Genomic DNA, 22,440 nt, shown 5'->3' on the forward strand with positions numbered 1-22,440 from the left:
GTTCACATGGTATGAAGTGTGCTAATGCTATGATACCTCTGCAGGAGGCAACTGTTCACATAGTGCGGTAGTGATATACATGTGCAGGAGGCCATTCACATAGTGCGGTAATACTATGCGTCACGTGATCCTATCCCGCCCGTCACGCCGCCCCTTTGCCTCTCACTTTATTAGTATTCATGACGTCACCCTGCCCCGCTTCCATATTCTCCAATAGGTGACGGCTATACTCGGAGGTACTTCTAGCGCTGGTGACGTCATCACTGTGCGCCGGGCAGCATGGCGGCTGCGGAGAATGAGATCTCTCCCGATGTACAGTCCACCGATCGGGGCGGCTTCCGGTGCCTACTTTGCGGTGTTACCGTTCCGAACCGTAAGTGATGTCCGGACCGGGTCACCTTTAGGCGCCGGGAGGGTTAATTCAGGCGCAGGTGGAAGTGTACAGTCTTGTGTTTCCTGTTCGGTGACACTTACCACTCTCGTACAGCAGGGGGCAGTGTTTTGTAGCTGGACAGTCACAGGACCATCGGGTAGAGGAGCTATGGTGCTGTTGCCCATAGCAACCGGATTACATTTTTTTTTTTGAGGCCTTAAAAAAAATAAAAAAATAAAAAAACATAAATATATATATTATACTGACAAAAAAATGATTAAAATAACATAGAACTTTACAGACAGGATCTACCTTAATAAACGGATGGGGCTTAGGGTACAGCAGTATTACATGTCAAGACACATTATGTATGCATTAAAGTTATATCCAAAAGTAATATGGTATCTAACATAGCACTACAATATATACTGTTTGTGCAATTTAACTATTGGCGCCTCCCATATGACGGAACTCCTATACGTTACAAACAGGTAAAACATAGTTTTACATAATACTAAAGTGCATCTATGCATAAAGTGCCAAGATTGTCCTCACCCATTATATCTGGACCACTCCGCTCCACTACCCCAACAGCTGCTGTTTTGTCGCCTTCCTCAGGGGCTGCAGTTGCTATGGGGACTTCACTACTATTCCTCTACACAAAGAGCTTTTCTCCATAGGAGAAGTGAAGACTGCACTTATAGGGGATCCCGGCTGTGACCTGTCACCTTTATCCCAGATTCAAAAACTTTTCACATCAAAAGTTTTAATCGGTTGGGGCCTGAGTGTTTAAAGTGTTGTAACACTACAACTCCCAGCATGCCCGGAAAGGCTGTGACTGTCTGGGCATGCTGGGAGTTGTAGTTTTGTAAAAGCTGGAGGCTATGGTCAAATAAAGGATTGGGGATAAGATGTCTGATCACAGGGGTCCCACCGGTAGGACCCCCGTGATCTTGGTGCAGCCCCCAGCATTCTGTGCCAGGCGCTTCCTCTGAGACGTCACGCCCCCTTGTGACGTTATGCCATGCCCCCTTTATTTATGTCTATAGGAGGGGGCGTGATGGAGTTAAGATGTATAAGGCCGGAATCAAATATCCAAATGGAAACAGCTCACATCAGGACTATTGGCACCCGTGCTCAGATAGGCCAGAGAAGAAATATCCAGCATCCAGGTAAGTTCCAAGGGTATACTTTATTGGAGGTAGCAAAAACACGTATAAACCCTGACGCGTTTCGCACGTTAGCGCTTAGTCAGAGAGTAATAAAACAGTGATACAATACACTTATATCACTGTTTTATTACTCTATGACTAAGCGATAACGCGCGAAACGCGTCAGGGTTTATATGTGTATTTGCTACCTCCAATAAAGTATACCCTTGGAACTTACCTGGATGCTGGATATTTCTTCTCTGTATAAGGCCAGAATACCCATTTTGAGTGGGGGAAAAAAATACCCTCCCACTTGATAACTCCTAAAAATGAATCAATCAATTTAGAAATCTATTAATTCATGGACAACACCCCTACGGTCCTTGAGAACTCGTCTCTCCTACTTAATGCTTGTGGGTCGCCCATAAGACTGATTGCCCTCGCTCAGCATGTTTCCAGTCCACTGCCCAATTACCATCTCTAATGATTCTCTCACAGGTCCGAGCCTCACAGATCACCTACAGGGACGGCGCCATAAGCGAATGTGTGAGGAGCGAGACAAGCGCCAGCAGCAGCAGGAGCGGAGTGTGTTTGTCAGCGGCTTCTCAAAGGACACCTCCGAGGACCAACTCAAAGAGGTCTTTGAAAGAATAAGCTCAGTGACGAAAATAGTGATGGACAAAGACCGGGTGAGAACTTCCCTTACCTCTCCAGTATCCTCAGCGTATGTTCACACGGAGGAATTTCCGCAAATCCGCAAAAATTTTCAGAATACAGAATTCCGCTGAAATTCAAGCCCCATTGATTTCAATGATATTTCTCTGTTGAATTGTGCAAAATAGAAGGTCTATATATACTTGCGGAAAGCAGAATTTCTACAACAGAATGCCCGCCACGGAAATTTCGCTGTGTGAACATACCCTAAGGATGTATTAACCTGTCTGGACTAATTCTGAATTCCAGGTTTTTAATGGTCTATTCACACGTACAGTATTCTGCGCAGATTTCAAGCTGCGCTCAGTCATTGAGTTTACATTGAAATCTGCAGCAGAAAATTCTGTGCATCAAATCTGCACCAAAATACTGTACATGTGAATAGATCCTAAAGGGGTATTCCAGTTAAACAGAAAGTTAAACAGATTTGTAGAAAGTTAAACAGATTTGAAAGTTAAACAGATTTGTATATTACTTCTATTAAAAAAAAAATCTTAATCCTTCCAGTACTTATCAGCTGCTGAAGTTGAGTTTTTATTTCCTGTTTGACAACAGTGCTCCCTGCTGACACCTCTGTCTGTGTCAGGAACTGTCCAGAGTAGAAGCAATTCCCCATAGCAAACCTCTCCTGCTCTGGACGGTTCCTGAGACAGACAGAGGTGTCAGCAGAGAGCACTGTGGTCAGACTGAAAAGAACTTAACTTCAGCAGCTGATAAGTACTGGAAGGATTATGATTTTTTTTTTATAGAAGTAATATACAAATCTGTTTAACTTTCTGGAGCCAGTTGATATGAAAAAATAAATAAAAAAGTTTTTTATACTGGAATACCCCTTTAATATGTGGTACATTATCTCCTGCTCTGTGTCTATGAGACCAGGATGGCCCTATAGATTTACATTGTGTGTCCGCCCTGGTCAGGTGACACAGGGCCACGAGAGAACATGTTAAGTGCGCCCTTCACGCTGCCCTAACTGATCAAAAATGTTGCTATATCTCTAAAGCATATTAGATTTTTTTTTTTTTCGTTTTGTGTTGATTTGTTATTTTATTTGTTTACTCTGCCCATTTAAAGGGGTACTCCTTTTTTTTTTTTTTTTTTTTTTTAAATCAACTGGTGCCAGAAAGTTAAACAGATTTGTAAATTACTCCTATAAAATTTTTTTTTTAAATCCTTCCAGTACTTATTAGCTGCTGAATACTACAGAGGAAATTATTTTCTTTTTGGAACACAGAGCTCTCTGCTGACATCATGAGCACAGTGCTCTCTGCTGACATCTCTGTCCATTTTAAGAACTGTACAGAGTAGGAGAAAATCCCCATAGCAAACATATGCTGCTCTGTACAGTTCCTAAAATAGACAGAGATGTCAGCAGAGAGCACTGTGGTCATGATGTCAGCAGAGAGCTCTGTGTTCCAAAAAGAAAACCATTTCCTCTGTAGTATTCAGCAGCTAATAAGTACTGGAAGGATTAGGATTTTTTAATAGAAGTCATTTACAAATCTAAAGAAAAAAGAAAGTGTAAGTGCAGCTCACAATTAATAAATGACACTATCGAGGTCAATTTTTTTATTTTAACAATAAAAAATTGTTTTGAATTATTATTGGAGCACGACCCAGTAATCAATTTTTTATATACAATTGATTACACTATCTTGGAAGGTCCGGGCAACATTTTTTCTAATTTACAAATCTGTTTAACTTTCTGGCACCAGTTGATTTAAAAAAAAAAAAAAAAAAAAGTTTTCCACCGGAGCACCCCTTTAAGGCTGAAGGTGTACTAACAATGTTTTACCTCTTTTTTTAGGGCCTCTATGCTATTGTAGAATTCGAGGGTCCGGACGGCGTGAGCCTAGCGCTTTCACAGACGGACATTAAGCTAGAAGGTGACCGCCTGAAAGTGAGACCACGTGAAAAGAAGGCGTTTAAAAAAACCCAGAAGGGATCGGGCCACCGAAGCCTGCAGCCCCCTGATCCAGAGACCCTCAGCAAGCAGCTCCTGCGCTGTACTGATGTGAGTGATGAAGGGGAAAGACTGGAGGCAAAACTACAACCTCTAGGGTTGGCATTGTCAAGGCATGCTGGGGGTTGTAGTTTTTGCAACAGTGGGCCTTGTTTTATATGCCATTGTTCTAGAGCAGTGTTTTTCTTAAACAATGTGCCCCCAGCTGTTGCAAAACTACAACTCCCAGCATGCCCGCACAGCCTTTGGCTGTGCGGGCATGCTGGGGGTTGTAGTTTTGCAACAGCTGGAGGCACACTGTTCTAGAGTGTGTGCTTCTACACTATGTCGGGTGCCTAATAGGCCTGGTTTGTCCTGCTGCTGCCACTTCCGCCCATATGCAGTAGTAGAGACACAGTTAGTGACGGTGACTTTCTGTGTCTCTGTAGGTTTCCCCCTCAGTGACTGGTATCCTAACACTCCCTTTTCCGCAGTGACGATACACGGTCACACAGTCACTTGATGGTCCCAGTATGACTCCTTTTCAGTGTCGTATTAGTCCAGTGTGTCCCACCCTCACCCTGTATATATATTTACTATACAGTATACTAGGCCTTAACCCCTTAAGGACTCAGCCCATTTTGGCCTTAAGGACTCAGACAATTTAATTTTTACGTTTTCATTTTTTTCCTCCTCGCCTTCTAAAAATCATAACTCTTTTATATTTTCATCCACAGACTAGTATGAGGGCTTGTTTTTTGCGCGACCGGTTGTCCTTTGTAATGACATCACTCATTATATCATAAAATGTATGGCGCAACCAAAAAACACTATTTTTGTGGGGAAATTAAAACGAAAAAACGCAATTTTGCTAATTTTGGAAGGTTTAATTTTCACGCCGTACAATTTATGGTAAAAATGACGTGTGTTCTTTATTCTGAGGGTCAATACGATTAAAATGATACCCATTATTACGTACTTTTATATTATTGTTGCGCTTAAAAAAAATCACAAACTTTTTAACCAAATTAGTACGTTTATGATCCCTTTATTTTGATGACCTCTAACTTTTTTATTTTTCCGTATAAGCGGCGGTATGGGGGCTCATTGTACTTTTTTTTGATACCACATTTGCATATAAAAAACTTTTAATACATTTTTTATAATTTTTTTTTTAATAAAATGTATTAAAAAAGTAGGAATTTTGGACTTTTTTTTTTTTTTTCCGTTCACGCCGTTCACCGTACGGGATCATTAACATTTTATTTTAATAGTTCGGACATTTACGCACGCGGCGATACCAAATATGTCTATAAAAAAAATTTTTTACGCTTTTTGGGGGTAAAATAGGAAAAAACGGACGTTTTACTTTTTTATTGGGGGAGGAGATTTTTCACTTTTTTTTTACTTTTACTCTTTTTTTACATTTTTTTTTTACACTAGAATAGTCCCCATAGGGGACTATTCATAGCAATACCATGATTGCTAATACTGATCTGTTCTATGTATAGGACATAGAACAGATCAGTGTTATCGGCGATCTTCTGCTCTGGTCTGCTCGATCACAGACCAGAGCAGGAGACGCCGGGAGCCGCACGGAGGAAGGAGAGGGGACCTCCGTGCGCCGTTATGAATGATCGGATCCCCGCAGCAGCGCTGCGGGCGATCCGATCATTCATTCAAATCGCGCACTGCCACAGATGCCGGGATCTATATTGATCCCGGCACCTGAGGGGTTAATGGCGGACGCCCGCGAGATCGCGGGCGTCGGCCATTGCCGGCGGGTCCCTGGCTGCGATCAGCAGCCGGGATCAGCCGCGCATGACACGGGCATCGCTCCGATGCCCGCGGTTATGCACAGGACGTAAATGTACGTCCTGGTGCGTTAAGTACCACCTCACCAGGACGTACATTTACGTCCTGCGTCCTTTAGGGGTTAAAGGGGTTATCCAGGAAAAAACTTTTTTTATATATATATATATATATATATATATATATATATATCAACTGGCTCTAGAAATTTAAACAGATTTGTAAATTACTTCTATTAAAAAAATCTTAATCCTTTCAGTACGTATGAGCTGCTGAAGTTGAGTTGTTCTTTTCTGTCTAAGTGCTCTCTGATGACACGTGTCTCGGGAACTGTCCAGAGTAGAAGCAAATCCCCATAGTAAACCTCTTCTACTCTGTGCAGTTCCCGAGACAAGCAGAGATGTCAGCAGAGAGCACTGTTGCCAGACAGAAGAGAACAAATCAACTTCAGCAGCTGATAATTATTGGAAGGATTAAGATTTTTTAATAGAAGTAATTTACAAATCTGTTTAACTTTCTGGAGCCAGTTGATATATATAAAACAGGTTTTTTTTCCTGGAATACCCCTTTAACAACACTCTGGTGCCAAGTTCCCTCAGTGACTAAAAATTTGGCACTGGCGTCTGCCTCTGATAACGGGCTCGCTCCTTCCACCACGTTCATAGTTCTCCCTTACAAGTGTGTCATTCAGCTTTCCGAGACTCCTTATTGGAGGAGAAGCTCATCAGCCATTCGGGAGTCTGAGAAAGCTGAATGACAACCAATATGGCTGTTTCCATTTGTTGTATTACGGTTCTCCAGACTACTGAATGGCAGAGAAGCTGATTTGCTGGGACCTGCAAATCCCAGACCTGCTGGGATTTGTAGTTCTCCTCACAGCTTGGAAGCAGTCCTTCTTAAAGAGTACCTCTCATGATCTTGTTAAATTTTATAATCCTCCCAGTTCACTGCCCCCATCATGATAAACCACCCCCTGCCTTAATTTTTTTTAATCTTGATATTGCTCTGTATTTTCTGCTCAGTCAGATTCACAGACTGGGAAGGGGCGTTCCCCAGCAGGCATGACATCATCTGAAGCCATACAGGGGAGAACTTCCTCCCTCACTCTGCTACACACAGCCCAGAGCAGTTCAGTGTGAGATGAGCTATGATTGGCTAAGGCTGCACATCCCCCCTTCAGCATTTCCTTATTTTGGACAGACAAAGTCCGTGCAATGTGCTCTGGACAAGTAGGGAGACACCTAGTGGCAGCTTTTGTAAACCCAAATAAAACATCATTTTTTTTTTATTTATTTATTTTTAACCAAAGAACATTAGAAATATGTTTTTTTTAATTTATCATATGGAGTGCCATAGCAAAATGAGTGCCCATTTAAAGGCATACAGTATTTACATGAGGCGATTATTAGAACACGTGTAATAGACGATGACGTCAGCCGACAAACAGGCAGCTGACTAATTCTGACTAATATAATTAAGTGCCTCTATGTACTGTATTGTTTGTGTGTTTTCTTATTTGGGGGGCTTTAGAACCAATAACCAGTTTTCGATCTTTTATATCTATTTGGAGTATATGCCGTTTTGTAACATTTATAGCCAAAAGCGGAAACAAAGTAGTGAAGAAGTGTTACATCCCCACTTACTGTACTGTGACTGTCTGATAGGACATGTCGTCTCTATTTATTATCTCTGTTATCTCTTCTAGGTAGAAGATCAAATGAAAAACATTGTCTCTCTCTGTTCTCCATCTCATCACGAGAGTCGCCTGCGGGAGCTGCTGCTTTCCCTCCTACGAGAAACATTTACTGAGTTCTTCCCAGGTCAGGAAATGGCGACAGATTATCAATATGGATCAAAGAGGGGAAAGCAAAGTCCGTGTCCTCCAATCAGATTGCTTCATTCATTCATTCAAAATCTACGAGGGCTGTGATCTGATTGGTTGCTATGGACAGCGCTGCCCCTTTTACTTTGCCCCACTTTTAATAAATCTCTCTGGACGTGTGTTACTTACTCTGTTTCTTACGTGTTTCGCCAGGTTGTCAGCTTCTCCCTTTCGGTTCCTCCATAAATGGCTTTGAAGTCAGTGGATGTGACTTGGATTTGCATTTGGAGCTCGGTGAAAACGATAAGAATGAAAAAGATGAGGAGGGTGAGAAAGAAAAGGAGGAGGAGGAGATAGGCCGACCGGGGGGAGAGAATGATGCAGAACGTAATGAAGAACTGGAGGAAGACAAGAAGCATGGAGAAGAGTCGGTCATGGACGTAACTGAAGATAGTGAAGACGACGAGGTGAATATTGTCTTTATTTAACTTCAGAATTAGAGATGAGCGAACTTACAGTAAATTCGATTCGTCACGAACTTCTCGGCTCGGCAGTTGATGACTTTTCCTGCATAAATTAGTTCAGCCTTCAGGTGCTCCGGTGGGCTGGAAAAGGTGGATACAGTCCTAGGAAAGAGTCTCCTAGGACTGTATCCACCTTTTCCAGCCCACCGGAGCACCTGAAAGCTGAACTAATTTATGCAGGAAAAGTCAGCAACCGCCGAGCCGAGAAGTTCGTGACAAATCGAATTTACTGTAAGTTCGCTCATCTCTACTCAGAATGTCTATACTATGTCCTTCATAAGAATATTTTGCTGCTGATGGAAGAGAGAGAAAAACTTTTACTGAACTGTAAATCCTCCGGGGTGTCTAGGAATTATGTCACATACATTAGTCGTTCTTGTTGGCCTAGCAGGGAACACTAGAGTAGCAGGAATTACGGTATTTTTTATTTTTCTTCCTCCCTCATTAAAGGGTATCTCTCTCATTAAAACAAATTTTTGCTATTGCACTCTTAACGGTTAATAAAAAATATTTCTAATATACTTTGTTTAAAAAAATAAAAAAATGAAGTTTTCTATGTTTTATTTGTGCTTAAAAAAAAGCTCAAGAGCTCATTTTCCCCCATCTCATACACAGACTTTGGACCAAAGTGCAAACACAGAAAGTGCGGCCTGGAGTGCTGAGGGGGGGTGTCCAGCCTCGTCCAATCATAGCTCCTCTCACACTTAACTGCCATATGCTGTTGGTTGGACACCCCCCCCCCCCCTCAGCACTCTGCACTTCCTGTGTTTGGACTTCGGTCCTAAGTCTGTGTATGAAATGGGGGGGAAATGTGCTCTTGAGCTTTTTTTAAGCACAAAGAAAACATAGAAAACTTAATTTTTTTTTTTTTTAATAAAGTATATTAGAATATTTTTTTTATTTACCATAAGGAGTGCAATAAAACATATTTTTTTATGAGAGTTACCCTTTAAAGACTGAATGTGAATATGTAAAATTATTTATGATATCACAGGTCCATTATTTATAAAAAAATTATTTTTTTTTAAATAAATATATATGGAGAAGACCTGACTCACTGACTCATCAACGCCCAGCCTAAACCCTTGGACCTATAAACCTGAATTTTTGCACAGGTGTTGTTTTTAAGACGTAGACAAGGAATAAGAAAGGATTTTTCGAAATTCCACCCTTAAAGGGGTTCTCCGGTGCTTACACATCTTATCCCCTATCCAAAGAATAGGGGATAAGATGCCTGATCGTGGGAGTCCCCGCCACTGGGGACCCCCGTGATCTTGCACGCGGCACCCCGTTTGTAATCAGTCCCCGGAGTGTGTTCGCTCCGGGTCTGATTACGGGCGACTACAGGGCCGGCGGCGTGTCACGTCACGCCTCCGCCACTTGTGAAGTCACGCTCCGCCCCTCAATGCAAGCCTATGGGAGGGGGCATGATAGCTGTCACGCCCCCTCCCATAGGCTTGCATTGAGGGGCGGAGCGTGACGTCACACAGGGGGCGGAGGCGTGACGTCACACAGGGGGCGGAGGCGTGACGTCACACGGGGCGGAGGCGTGACGTCACACGGGGGCGGAGGCGTGACGTCACACGGGGGCGGAGGCGTGACGTCACACAGGGGGCGGAGGCGTGACGTCACACAGGGGGCGGAGGCGTGACGTCACACAGGGGGCGGAGGCGTGACGTCACACAGGGGGCGGAGGCGTGACGTCACACAGGGGGCGGAGGCGTGACGTCACACAGGGGGCGGAGGCGTGACGTCACACAGGGGGCGGAGGCGTGACGTCACACAGGGGGCGGAGGCGTGACGTCACACAGGGGGCGGAGGCGTGACGTCACACAGGGGGCGGAGGCGTGACGTCACACGCCGCCCGCCCTGTAGTCGCCCGTAATCAGACGCGGAACGAACACGCTCCGTGGACTGATTACAAACGGGGTACCGCATGCATAATCACGGGCGGCCCCAGCTGCGGGACTCCCGCGATCAGGCATCTTATCCCCTATCCTTTGGTTAGGGATAAGATGTGTAAGCACCGGAGAACCTCTTTAAGGGGGTGAAAAAGGGGTTGTCTTTTTTTTTTTTCTTTTTTTAAGTCCCATGCAAATCAATGGGAAATATATGTTACTGCATAACTTCCAAACAGCTGGAGATATTTCGATAATACTTGGTCACATGTTACTTATATGTCCACTTAAAATATAGGATAGTTAATTTAACCCTTAACTTCCCCCATTTGTGAGGGTCGGGGTTTTTGTTTAAAGTCCCATGCAAATCAATGGGAAATGTATGTTCCCACATAACTTCCGTACGGCTGGAGATATTTCAATACCTGGTCACATATTACGGGTCGGGACAGGAGGACGGGATATGAGGACTTTTGGCAGTATATAAGCAGCGCGAGAAGGCGGGTTCCCCTGCGCGCAGACTCTGTAAAAGTCCTCAAAAGATGCCGATCTTCAATTCCATGAAACAGCAGATGTAATGTTTCGGGTTGTTTGGATGCCCGTAGGCTTTACCTAGAGCGGCCTCGTTACTATAGGATCGTAAAATGTAAATCTATGTTACCCCAAATTTAACGCGAGCGAAACCGCGGCAAAAGCTAGTGTGTATATACATACACACACATATATATATAAAAATATGGAACAAATTACCTTTTGTATGTTGAGGGATCACTGTGTGTGTGTGTGTGTGTGTGTATATATGTGTGTGTATGTGTGTGTATGTATGTATGTATGTATATATATATATATATATATATATATAATATATATATAAATTATAATATTCCGTATCTGTCGCCAAATCCTGGGAGTCTAGTTCCTCTCCTCACTATGACGATGTTCCCCTTACAGAATATCACACCTGGCCTGTCGCTGCAGGGACTCTCCCATGAAGAAATCCTTGATGTTGTTGAGAGAGTCCTGAGGCAGTGTGTTCCTGGAGTCCATGGGGTCCAGAATGTTCCCTCTGCGCGGCGTCCAGTTATACGTTTTCAGCACAAGACCTCCGGCCTGAGGGGCGATATCACCCTGAACAACAGGCAGGACACAAATTCACATCCTCAAACTCCCTTTTCTTATCCTACCAGATGATTTTTTTTTTCTCTTAATATATTTCTTCTACTTATTCAGGCTGGCTTTACGTAATTCTTCATACTTGCGCCTCTGTTCGGAACTAGACCCTCGGGTGTCTCTGCTTGTGTACACTGTGCGATACTGGGCCCGGGTGCATCAGCTCGCAGGTGAGAAGAGAGAACCAGACATGACCATCGATGGTGGTAAAATCAGACATGTACGCATGGTCGGTCGTAGTTTTCTTCCTTTTTTTATTTTATTTTATGTATTTGGGGGGTGGATTGTATTGAAACTGGATTACTGGGAATATACAGACATGGACAACATTGTTGGTGCCTTCCATTAAAGGGGTTTATTAACAAAGCACAGAGTGGGGAAGGGGTGACCCCAAAAATGCAACACCAAACGCCAGTCACTGAGGTGACGGGGTATAGAACCCCTATTAACTAATATTACCCTCCTATAGAATTTTAGGTGTGTTAAAACATCACTTTTATTAATGCTCATTAAAAGGTCCAAAAAGTGTTTTAAAGGGGTATTCCAGATTTTTTTTTTATTTGACTATACTACAGGGGCTGTAAAGTTAGTGTAGTTCATAATATAGTGTCTGTATCTGTGTATGACGGTTTTCTCACAATTCTTATGACTTTCACCCCAATATTTATTTTTACCAGCATACAAAATGACTGTTGTCTCGGATTTTTCCCAGCTTGCAATGCGGCCGAGACCTGACTCACTAGTCAGCTGATGACAGGGAGCCTGTCTGCTTCAATGGGTGGAGGGATTGCTTGGTGGGAGAGAGGTCAATCTGCAACAGCTGCAGGCACCCTGATTGAAAACCACAGGTCTTTTGAATGGATGCCGCTCATTTATGTTTCAATGGGTGGGGTGGCTGATGTGTGTGAGGGAGGAAAATGGAATTGTGGGATTTGTAGTCAAGAAAAGAAAAGTCAAACAGGAAATACAAGTTCGCAATCAGCTAGCCACAGTGTTAGGGTGCGTTCACACGTCGGAATTCTCGCCCGGAAATTCCGCGGCAATTCCGTAGTGTGAACGGGGCCTTATGGTAATCTCACAACATAGCCATTTAGCCCCAAGACAAGCGCAGATCCTTCCTAAGCATGTCCATTACTGTCTGCCAGGTATGTACTAAAATCACCTTATGGTGGAGAACCCCTTTCAGATTACCAGCACAGTCCCTATAATATCAATTCCTAGTATGTCTCATAGCCCCTGAGGACGTGGTTGGTACCACGAAACATGTAGGGGAGACATAGCTTTTGTTGTTTTTAATAACAGCATATGGTCCCCAATAAGACGTACGGCAGATGTTCATACACTAATACTACTCCATTTAGGAGAGTCGAATTGATATTATAGGGACTGTGCTGGTAATCTTAATACACTTTTTGGACCTTTTTAATGAGCATTAATAAAAGTCGTGTTTTAACACACCTAAAATTCTATAGGAGGGGGATTATAAGTTAAAGGGGTACTCTGCCCCTACTCATCTTATCCCCTATCCAAAGGATAGGGGATAAGATGTCAGATCACCGTGGTTCCGCTGCTGGGGAGCCCCGGGATCCCCGCTGCGGCACCCCGCCATCATTACTGCACATAGCGAGTTCGCTCTGCGCGTAATGACGGGCGATACAGGGCCCGGAGCATCGTGACGTCATGGCTCCACCCCTCGTGACATCACGGCCCGTCCCCTTAATGCAAGTCTATGGCAGGGGGCGTGACGACCGCCACACCCATCCCATAGACTTGTATTGAAAGGGGCGGGTCGTGACGTCACGAGGGGGCGGAGCCATGACGTCACAATGCTTCGGCCCCTGTATCGCCCGTCATTACGCACAGAGCGAACTCGCTCTGTGCTGTAATGATAGCGCAGTGCCGCAGCGGGGATCCCCGGGCTCCCCAGCAGCGGCACCGCGGCGATCTGACATCTTATCCCCTATCCTTTGGATAGGGAGTAAGATGTCTAGGGGCGGATTACCCCTTTAATAGGGGTTCTATACCACGTCACCTCGGTGACTGGGGTTTGGTCTTGCATTTTCCGTTAAAGGGGTACTCCGCCCCTAGACATCTTTTCCCTATCCAAAGGATAGGGAATAAGATGTCAGCTTCATTTAGAATGCTGGTTGCGGGCGGTGGGGGTTCTGATGTCACAGCCACGCCCCCTCAATGCAAGTCTATGGGAGGGGGCGTGGCTGCCGCCACGCCCCCTCCCATAGACTTGCATTGAGGGGTGTGGTGTGGTGTGACGTCACTTATCCTGTCTAAGTGATAAGTGCTGTTTCTGGGAAAATCCTTTTCTTTGTATGACAGTGTTTTTCTCTCTCATTTTGATTCCTAGGTAACCCACTAGGGGGCGGACCACTGTTAAATAATTACGCCTTGACGTTGCTTGTTGTTTTCTTCCTACAAACGAGAAGCCCTCCGGTCATTCCTAGTCTGAGCCGTCTGAGGGAGATTGCCAGTGAGTCGTATTGAAGCGTTTACGTTATCGCCAGACCGGTCAGTGTTGTTAATGCCGTTCTGTTCCTTACAGTGGACGACGCCTCCCATGTGATTGACGGCTGGGACTGCTCCTTTGCTTCTGACAGCACTCAGATTCCAGTTAGTGAGAACCAGCAGAGCCTGAGTGAGTTAATATTCACTTATTGTTTCCTTATTTATTAAAGGGTTTGTCCTGCCAAAAATAACGTATCACCAATGTACAGGAGCAAAAAACTGCTGACAAATCTACTACCATTGGGCCTTAAAGGGGTACTCCAGTGGGAAACTTTTTTTATTTATTTATTTTTTAATCAACTGGTGCCAAAAAGTTATACAGATTTGTAAATTACTTCTATTAAAAAAATCTTAATCCTTCCAGTACTTATCAGCTGCTGTATGCTCCACAGGAAGTTCTTTTCTTTCTGAATTTCTTTTCTGGCTGGCTACAATGCTCTCTGCTGACACCTCTGTCCATGTCAGGAGCTTCCAGAGCAGGAGCAAATCCCCCATAGCAAACCTCTCCTGCTCTGGACAGTTCCTGACATGGACAGAAGTGTCAGCAGAGAGCACTGTGGGCTGACAGAAAATAAATTTTAAAAAGAAAAGAACTTCCTCTGGAGCATACAGCAGCTGATAAGTACTGGAAGGATTAAGATTTTTAAATAGAAATAATTTACAAAACTGTTTAACTGTCTGGCACCAATTGATTTAAAAAAAAAAAAAAAAAAAGGTTTTTATTAGGTTATATAGGGTAAAATCCTCTTGCTCACATGTCCTCCGGGTCAGCAGCGATAGTGCCGAAAATAGGTTGTCCCATGCCTTATGCCGATTAGCTGTAAGTCTCCAGGGCAATGCGGCATCCTCTGGTAGTCACTGCGCTCCCGGCTGTAATCACGCCTGCTCTGGTGTTACTGGGCACCTCAGACGTCCCCGCACTGCTTCGAAATCTTGCGCAAGCCCAGAAGCTAACTCTGTGAATGAAGCTGCTTCTGGGCCTGCAAGACGTCAAGGGAGCAGCGATGTCAGAGGAACCCAGGCTGTCAATCAGGCTCAAGTAAGACGTCATTACAGCCCAGAGTGAAGACCTGTGAATGCTGCACCGCGCAGGGGACTCCTTAGAGAGAATTAGCGTATGGCGCGGCAACTTGGAAACCTATTTTCATCACTATCCCTGCCGACCTTGACGACATGGGAAGATGGTAAGCAAGAAGATTTTACCCTATATAACCTGTTGCCAACAGTTTTGCATCGGGTAAAATCAGCTGACAGGTTTCCTTTTAGCCCCTTAAGGACACAGGGTGTACTTGTATGCCCTGAGTCGGCTCCTTTTCTATAACGCGGTGCCGCGCTATTAACCCTTTAGACGCAGCATTCAAAATTGATTGCCGCATCTAAAGTGACACACTTTTCTGCTTTACAGCTGGCTCCCTCTCACTCCCTAACCCAGTGTTTCCCAACCAGAGTGCCTCCAGCTGTTGCAAAACTACAGCTCCTAGCATGCCCGGACAGCCGTTGTTAGCAACAGCTGGGGGCACCCTGGTTGGGAAGCACTGCCCTAACCTTTAGCCCTTACCCCTAATCTTAACCCCTAATCCTAACAACCAATCCTTACCCCTAATCATATTCCTAACCCCTAATCCTAACCCTTACAACCAATCCTTACCCCCGAATCATATTTCAAACCCCTAATCATAGTCCTAAACCCTTTATTATAGTCCTAATCCTAACCCTTACCCCTAATCCTAACTCCTTATTATAGTCCTAATCCTAACCCCTTATTGTAGTCCTAACCCCTAATACTAACCCTTACCCCTAATCATAGCCCTAATCCCTTATTATAGTCCTTACCCCTTATTATAGTCCTTACCCCTAATCCTAACCCTTTATTATAGTCCTAACCCATACCACCAATTCTAACCCTTACCCCTAATCATAGCCCTAACCATAAACCGAACCCCTTATTATAGTACTAACCCCTAATCCTAACCCTTACCCCTAATCCTAACCTCTAACAGCGATCAGCATTGAGAAGGGGTGAGAGCGCTGAGCTCAGGTCACATTCCGCTACGGGTTACAGTTTTTTTTTTCACTTCAGTGGAAATTAGAAGAAACGTGCAATACCTAGAAACAAACATCTATATATATTTTTTTCTCTTCCAAATAACTTTCTCTGTTCTTTTATATATATTTTTTTCTAGGTTGTCTACTTTCAGAGTTTTTTAGTTATTTTTCTTCTCTGGACTTGCACGCCAATATTCTCTGCCCTTGCGATGGCCATCTTGTCCCTCTTCCCATATCCTCGCCTCCACCTCTCTGGGCTGAAGGTTTCCGTGTTGGCTCCTTTAATGTTCAGGATCCGTTTGAGTTGAACCACAATATCTGCGGTAACGTGAGCTCCCGGATAGCTCGCCGCTTCTCCGCTCAGTGCTCCTCTGCCGCAAAGACTTGCCGCTCTTCTTCATACCAGTTGCGATCTTCATCCCGTCCCTGGGGCGTCACCTTATTAATACAGCCTTCATCTTCTGACGGGGACAGGGCTCAGGGGACAGACCTCTCTATATCTACCGGGGCGGCTTCCTTGGAGGAAGTATCTTCAGCCCTGAAGACTGTTTTAGTAGAGGTTTTACTGTGCAGCTGTCATCAGGATAGTGGAAAGGATGGCGCCGGCGTGAAAAGCGGTGAAGAAAGTGACCATGAGGTACCCTGTGTGGGAGAGCTTGTCATTGAGGATAAAGAAACTGAGCCAAAAGGGGAAGATGTGCGCGAAGAGGGAACGAAAAATGAGAGGAAACGAGAAAGTCCAGACGAAATCCAGAGCACCAGCCCAAAAAAGAGAAGGATAGAAAATGAAGGTGGTGGTGATGATGGTGTAAATGATCGGCAAAGACATATTTCCGAGAAGCCTCATCGTAAAAAAGGAAAGTCACCGAAAATGCCTAAAAAGCCTACAGAAGAAGGCGTGCTGTCCATAAAGATGGACGTCTGGCATCGGGTCTGGGAGGGCCGGCGCAAGGTGCGGAGGAACATGGAGGAGAAAGAGGCACAGGGCATAAAAATGGAGACTGCGGTGTCGCGGGCCCTGTCTGCGGGCGCTATAGAGGGGGGCAGCCCGATAATGCAGATCACCCTAAAAACCCAGCTGGGCCCTGGGGGAAATGCGCATGTCCGTCTGTCCGCAGAGTCCGATGACCATGGCTGTAGCACCACCTTTTTTCACTTTTTGAAGGTCTTTTTGCCCCGTATGGTGGAAGAGGTTCTAAGCCATAAAGATTAAATGGATTTGTGAAAGGTTCAAGATGTTGCGTAAGGTTAGGTCGGCCCCATAGCTGCCATTGGGCAGTGTGTATTAAAGGGGTACTCCGGTGGAAAATATAATTTGTTTTTTAAATCAACTGGTGCCAGAAAGGTAAACAGATTTGTAAATTCCTTCTATTAAAAAATATTTGTCCTTCCAGTACTTATTAGCAGCTGTATGCTACAGAGGAAATTCTTTTATTTTTTTTTAATTTCTTTTTTGTCTTGTCCACAGTGTTCTCTGCTGACACCTGATGTCCGTATCAGGAACAGTCCAGAGCAGGAGTAAACATTGGTAAACATTCTGCTCTGGACAGTTCCCGACACGGGCAGAGGTGTCAGCAGAGAGCACTGTGGATAAGACAAAAAAAGAAATTCAAAAAGAAAAGGAGGAAATCCCCATAGAAAACATATGCTGCTCTGGACAGTTCCTAAAATGGACAGAGATGTCAGCAGAGAGCACTGTGCTCGTGATGTCAGCAGAGAGCTCTGTGTTCCAAAAAGAAAAGAATTTCCTCTGTAGTATTCAGCAGCTAATAAGTACTGGAAGGATTAAGATTTTTTTTAATAGAAGTCATTTACAAATCTGTTTAACTTTCTGGCACCAGTTGATTTAAAAAATAAATAAATAAATCCACTGGAGTACCCCTTTAATTCTGTATCCCACATGGGCAATGTGACTTGAAGGTTTCCACTTCCTTCCATTTGTAAGCAAGAAAGTACTCGCTAGAGATGAGCGAACTTACAGTAAATTCGATTCGTCACGAACTTCTCTGCTCGGCAGTTGATGACTTATCCTGCATAAATTAGTTCACCTTTCAGGTGCTCCGGTGGGCTGGAAAAGGTGGATACAGTCCTAGGAGACTCTTTCCTAGGACTGTGTCCACCTTTTCCAGCCCACCCGAGCACCGGAAAGCTGAACTAATTTATGCAGGATAAGTCATCAACTGCCGAGCCGAAAAGTTTGTGACGAATCGAATTTACTGTAAGTTCGCTCATCTCTAGTACTCACCATGGCCCAAATTTAAAAACTGGAATGGATTTTTCCACAGCAACCAATCACAGCTCAGCTTTCACTTTACCAGAGGTCCTTAGCTGAGCTGTGATTGGCTGCTGTGGGAAAATTAAATTTATATATTTTTTTTCTCTCACACAGTTTGATATATCAAAACCGGTCCTGAGGAAAAGTTGCTGAGTTGCCCATAGCAACCAATCAGGTCGCTACTTTCATTTTTCACAGGTTTCTTAATAAATGAATGAAGCGATCTGATTGGTTGCTATGGGCAACTTTGCCTCTCTACAGGTTTTGATTAATCTCCCCCCATATATTTATGTAGCTATGGTGAACACGGTCCTTCTGACAAGGTTAGGTGGGGGGAGGGTCTCATTTTGAGGTTTCTTAGGCTCCATTTGCATCAGGTATTCTGGTAGGGGCCTCCTTTTTTGGAGAAAATACTAACGGCATTCATTTTTATAAAATTATAAAAACCCAATAGACCCTGATATAGTCAGTAGCCATTGTGTCATGTGATAGATCCATTCCTGTGATGGAACAGAAAAAAAACATTAAAGGGGTATTCCAGGAAAAAAAATATATATATATATTTTTTTTTTATACAACTGGCTCCAGAAAGTTAAACAGATTTGTAAATGACTTCTATTAAAAAAATCTTAATCCTTTCAATAATTATCAGCAGCTGAAGTTGAGTTGTTGTTTTCTGTCTGGCAACAGTGCTCTCTGCTGACATCTCTGCTTGTCTCGGGAACTGCACAGAGTAGAAGAGGTTTGCTATGGGGGTTTGCTTCTACTCTGGACAGCTCCCGAGACACGTGTCATCAGAGAGCACTTAGACAGAAAAGGACAACTCAAATTCAGCAGCTAAGTACTGAAAGGATTAAGATTTTTTAATGGAAGTAATTTACAAATCTGTTTAACTTTCTGGAGCCAGTTGATATCCAGGAAAAAACATTTTTTTATTTTTTTATATAACCCCTTTAATGCATATACCAGTGTTTTCAAATAAAGGTGCCTCCAGCTGTTGCAAAACTACAACTCCCAGCATGCCCGGACAGCCTTCGGCTGTCCGGGCATGCTGGAATTTGTAGTTTTGACACAGCTGGAGGCACCCTGGTTGGGAAACGCTGGTAAATCCATCCTAGCCTTACGAGGATGCCTTTCCCTATTGGGAAGGAATGTGATTTTACTGAAATGTAAATACGTTTTTATATATATATATATATATATATATATATATATATATATATATATATATATATATATATATATATATATATGTATATTATAGTTTTGTTGGTTTTTTTTTTACACACTTTTTTTGTGTTTGTCAAGAAATACAAAAGAAAAATACAAATTGGTAACGTGTGGCTGTGGTCTTTTCTTCTGTCGTCATGTTAAAAGGGGTACTCCGCTGAAATCGTTTGTTTTTATTTATTTATTTATTTATTTTTTAATCAACTGGTGCCAGAAAGTTTTTAACATATTTGTAAATTACTTCTATTAAAAAAATCTTAATCCTTCCAGCACTTATCAGCTGCTATTTGCTCCACAGGAAGTTTTTTCATCTTCTTGGATTTCCTTTCTGTCTGACCACAGTGCTCTCTGCTGACACCTCTGTCCGTGTCAGGAACTGTCCAGAGCAGGAACAAAAATCCCCATAGCAAACCTCTCCTGCTCTGGACAGTTCCTGACTTGGATAGAGGTGTCAGCAGAGAGCACTGTGGTCAGACAGAAAGGTAAACCAAAAAGAAAAGAACTTTCTGTGGAGCAAATAGCAGATGATAAGTACTGGAAGGATTAAGATTTTCTAATAGAATTAATTTACACATCTGTTTTTAACTTTCTGGCTCCAGTTGATTTAAAGAAAAAGGGGTACTCCACTGGAAAACATTTAAGTCTTTTAAAGGGAATCTGTCACTGCTTTTTATGCTGCCTGAACTGCAGGTAGCATGAAACGCCGGTCCCATTCACACAGCGGAAAAATTCTGGTGCAGCCGCCGCCCATTGTTTTTAATGGGATTCTGCTGCACCATGCGTACAGCAGAAATAATTCTGCCACAGAAATAAACATTTTTGACTTTGCTGGAAGAGTTAACAAGTTCATTCTTTCAGTGGAAAACTCTCTGACATGCATTGCCGTCAATAAGGATGGTGGGCGGAGCCTGCCGCGCTGTCTCGAAGGGCCCATAGGCTCCCTTATAACAGTGATCTATGATTTACTCTGTGCAGTCTCAGAGATATCACTATAAAGGCATATAAAACAATAAAATCAGCTAGCGCTCCAGGGAAAGGACTAAAATTATTGTTTTACTAGCTGAGTACCCGGCGTTGCCCGGTTTTTCCTTCCTAATCCTTGTTGGGGAGGAAAATTAACAAAGGAGGAAACTTTTGACTTCATATCCAATCCTCATATATTGTTCTCATGTCCCGCCCTCATGTGGGAATGATTTGTGATGAAGATATTGTAAGCTGAAAATAGAAGGGGACATGGCTTTGGGGGACTGGGCGTGATTTGCAAGCCAGACCGATGCACAAAAAGGGTAGATAATAAAAGGGGTGGGGCCTACACTGTGGGCGTGTCTTTGCGAGATGGGATGTGGCTTGCAAGCCGGACTGACACATTCACCAGGAGGTGCAGAGCGGAGCTTGTGGAGTAAGGAACTGGAAGTCCCATATACTTGCATGGGATTTGCATAAAAAACCCATCTTTTATATGTAGGTAAGGGTTAATTTATCTATCATATTTTTATTTGACATATAAGTAATATGTGCACCAGGTATTACTGAAATATCTCCAGCCGTACGGAAGTTATGTGGGAACATACATTTCCCATTGATTTGCATGGGACATTAAACAAAAACCCCGACCCTCACAAATGGGGGTAGTTAAGGGTTAAATGAACTATCCTATATTTTAAGTGGACATATAAGTAACATGTGACCAAGTATTATGGAAATATCTCCAGCAGTTTGGAAGTTATGCAGTAACATATATTTCCCATAGACTTGTATGGGACTTTAAACATAAGCCCCGCCCCTGGCAAATGGGGGAGAGTAAGGGTTAAATCACCTATCCTATGTTTGTTGGTGGATACAGGGGACGACTCCCTGGGTTTGAGAGATGCCCACTTGGAAGAATGGTGTAATGGAGGGGTAGTGAACGAACTTTGCATCCCCCCCATAAACACCCGGCGAGTTCTATTTGATTACACTAATTGGGCGATCAGAATTCGGTTGAAGCTGCAGATAGTATCCAATTATATTTTTATAAATTTTTTTCATAGCCGTAACTATGGCCGGGAACAGGGCTTTGAGTCATTGGGGCGGTTTGCCGTCTCTCGCCATATAAGGGGGCGCGCCCCCTTCCCATAGACTTTCGTTGAGGAGGCGGGCGTGACGTCACGAGGGGCGGCCCTGAACACGGAAGCCCGCACTCAGCGTTCGGAACAAAAAACTTCCGGACACTGGGGGGGTCGGAGCTTCCGAAGCAGGGCAGCGGAGTACCCCTTTAAGTTTTTTTCATTCCGTGAGTTCTGAAGGCAGCATGCTAAGGGTTAGGGTGCAGTCACATGGCCGTCTGTCCCCGTTTTTTTTCTTTTTTCCCCGTTTTAGGTTCCGTTGTTGCTGCATGTAAACGGATTACAAATGTTTGTAATATAATCCCATTGATGTCGATGTTTTTATTTTTCACAATCCTTTCACATCCGTTTGTACCGGTCTGCGCTCATTTCCGTTTTTTTTTATTTTTTTCCTACGGGAGAAAAGACGGTGCATGCAGTATTTTTTTTCTCCTGTCAATAAAAAAGGAAGAAGAAAACGGATACAGTAAATGTATCTGTTTTTTGATCCGTTTTTACTTCTGAGCATGCTCAGAACAAAGACATTTTTTTATTTATTAACTGAACAATAACGGATACAAACGGATGCACCTGCTATTGTCCGTTTTTGTTTTTTTTTCCACGGGAGAAGAACAGGACAGATCTAGACAGCTGTGTGAACACAGCCTTAAAGGGGTACTCCAGTGGAAAACTTTTTTTTTTTTAAATCAACTGGTGCCAGTAAAACAGATTTGTAAATGACTTCTATTTAAAAAAATCTTTACCCTTCCAGTACTTATTAGCAGCTGTATGCTACAGAAGAAATATGGGAGGGGGCGTAACAGCTGATTTTTACTGGGGTGCAGCGTGCAAGATCACGGGGGTCCCCAGCAGCGGGAC

The 22,440-nt window shown here is 43.6% G+C and overlaps 1 protein-coding gene across 2 annotated transcripts; it reads left to right on the forward strand.

Annotated features, from left to right (window-relative positions):
• Positions 1 to 226: 226 nt before the first annotated feature.
• On the forward strand, positions 227 to 17,997 carry TUT1 (terminal uridylyl transferase 1, U6 snRNA-specific). 2 transcript variants are annotated; one of them, XM_056528536.1, is made up of 10 exons: positions 227 to 373; positions 2,023 to 2,213; positions 4,046 to 4,252; positions 7,698 to 7,812; positions 8,028 to 8,281; positions 11,188 to 11,375; positions 11,467 to 11,576; positions 13,769 to 13,891; positions 13,964 to 14,056; positions 16,110 to 17,997. In XM_056528536.1, exons 1-10 carry the CDS (start codon positions 280 to 282, stop codon positions 17,183 to 17,185), a joined length of 2,451 nt encoding a protein of 816 aa, XP_056384511.1. In that variant the 5' UTR covers positions 227 to 279; the 3' UTR covers positions 17,186 to 17,997. The 2 variants fall into 2 exon arrangements, with proteins under 2 accessions (XP_056384511.1, XP_056384512.1); XM_056528537.1 differs by lacking the exon at positions 227 to 373 and adding an exon at positions 769 to 864.
• Positions 17,998 to 22,440: the final 4,443 nt, after the last annotated feature.

This window comes from Hyla sarda, chromosome 6 (assembly GCF_029499605.1).
Source record: "Hyla sarda isolate aHylSar1 chromosome 6, aHylSar1.hap1, whole genome shotgun sequence".
Taxonomy (NCBI): domain Eukaryota; kingdom Metazoa; phylum Chordata; class Amphibia; order Anura; family Hylidae; genus Hyla; species Hyla sarda.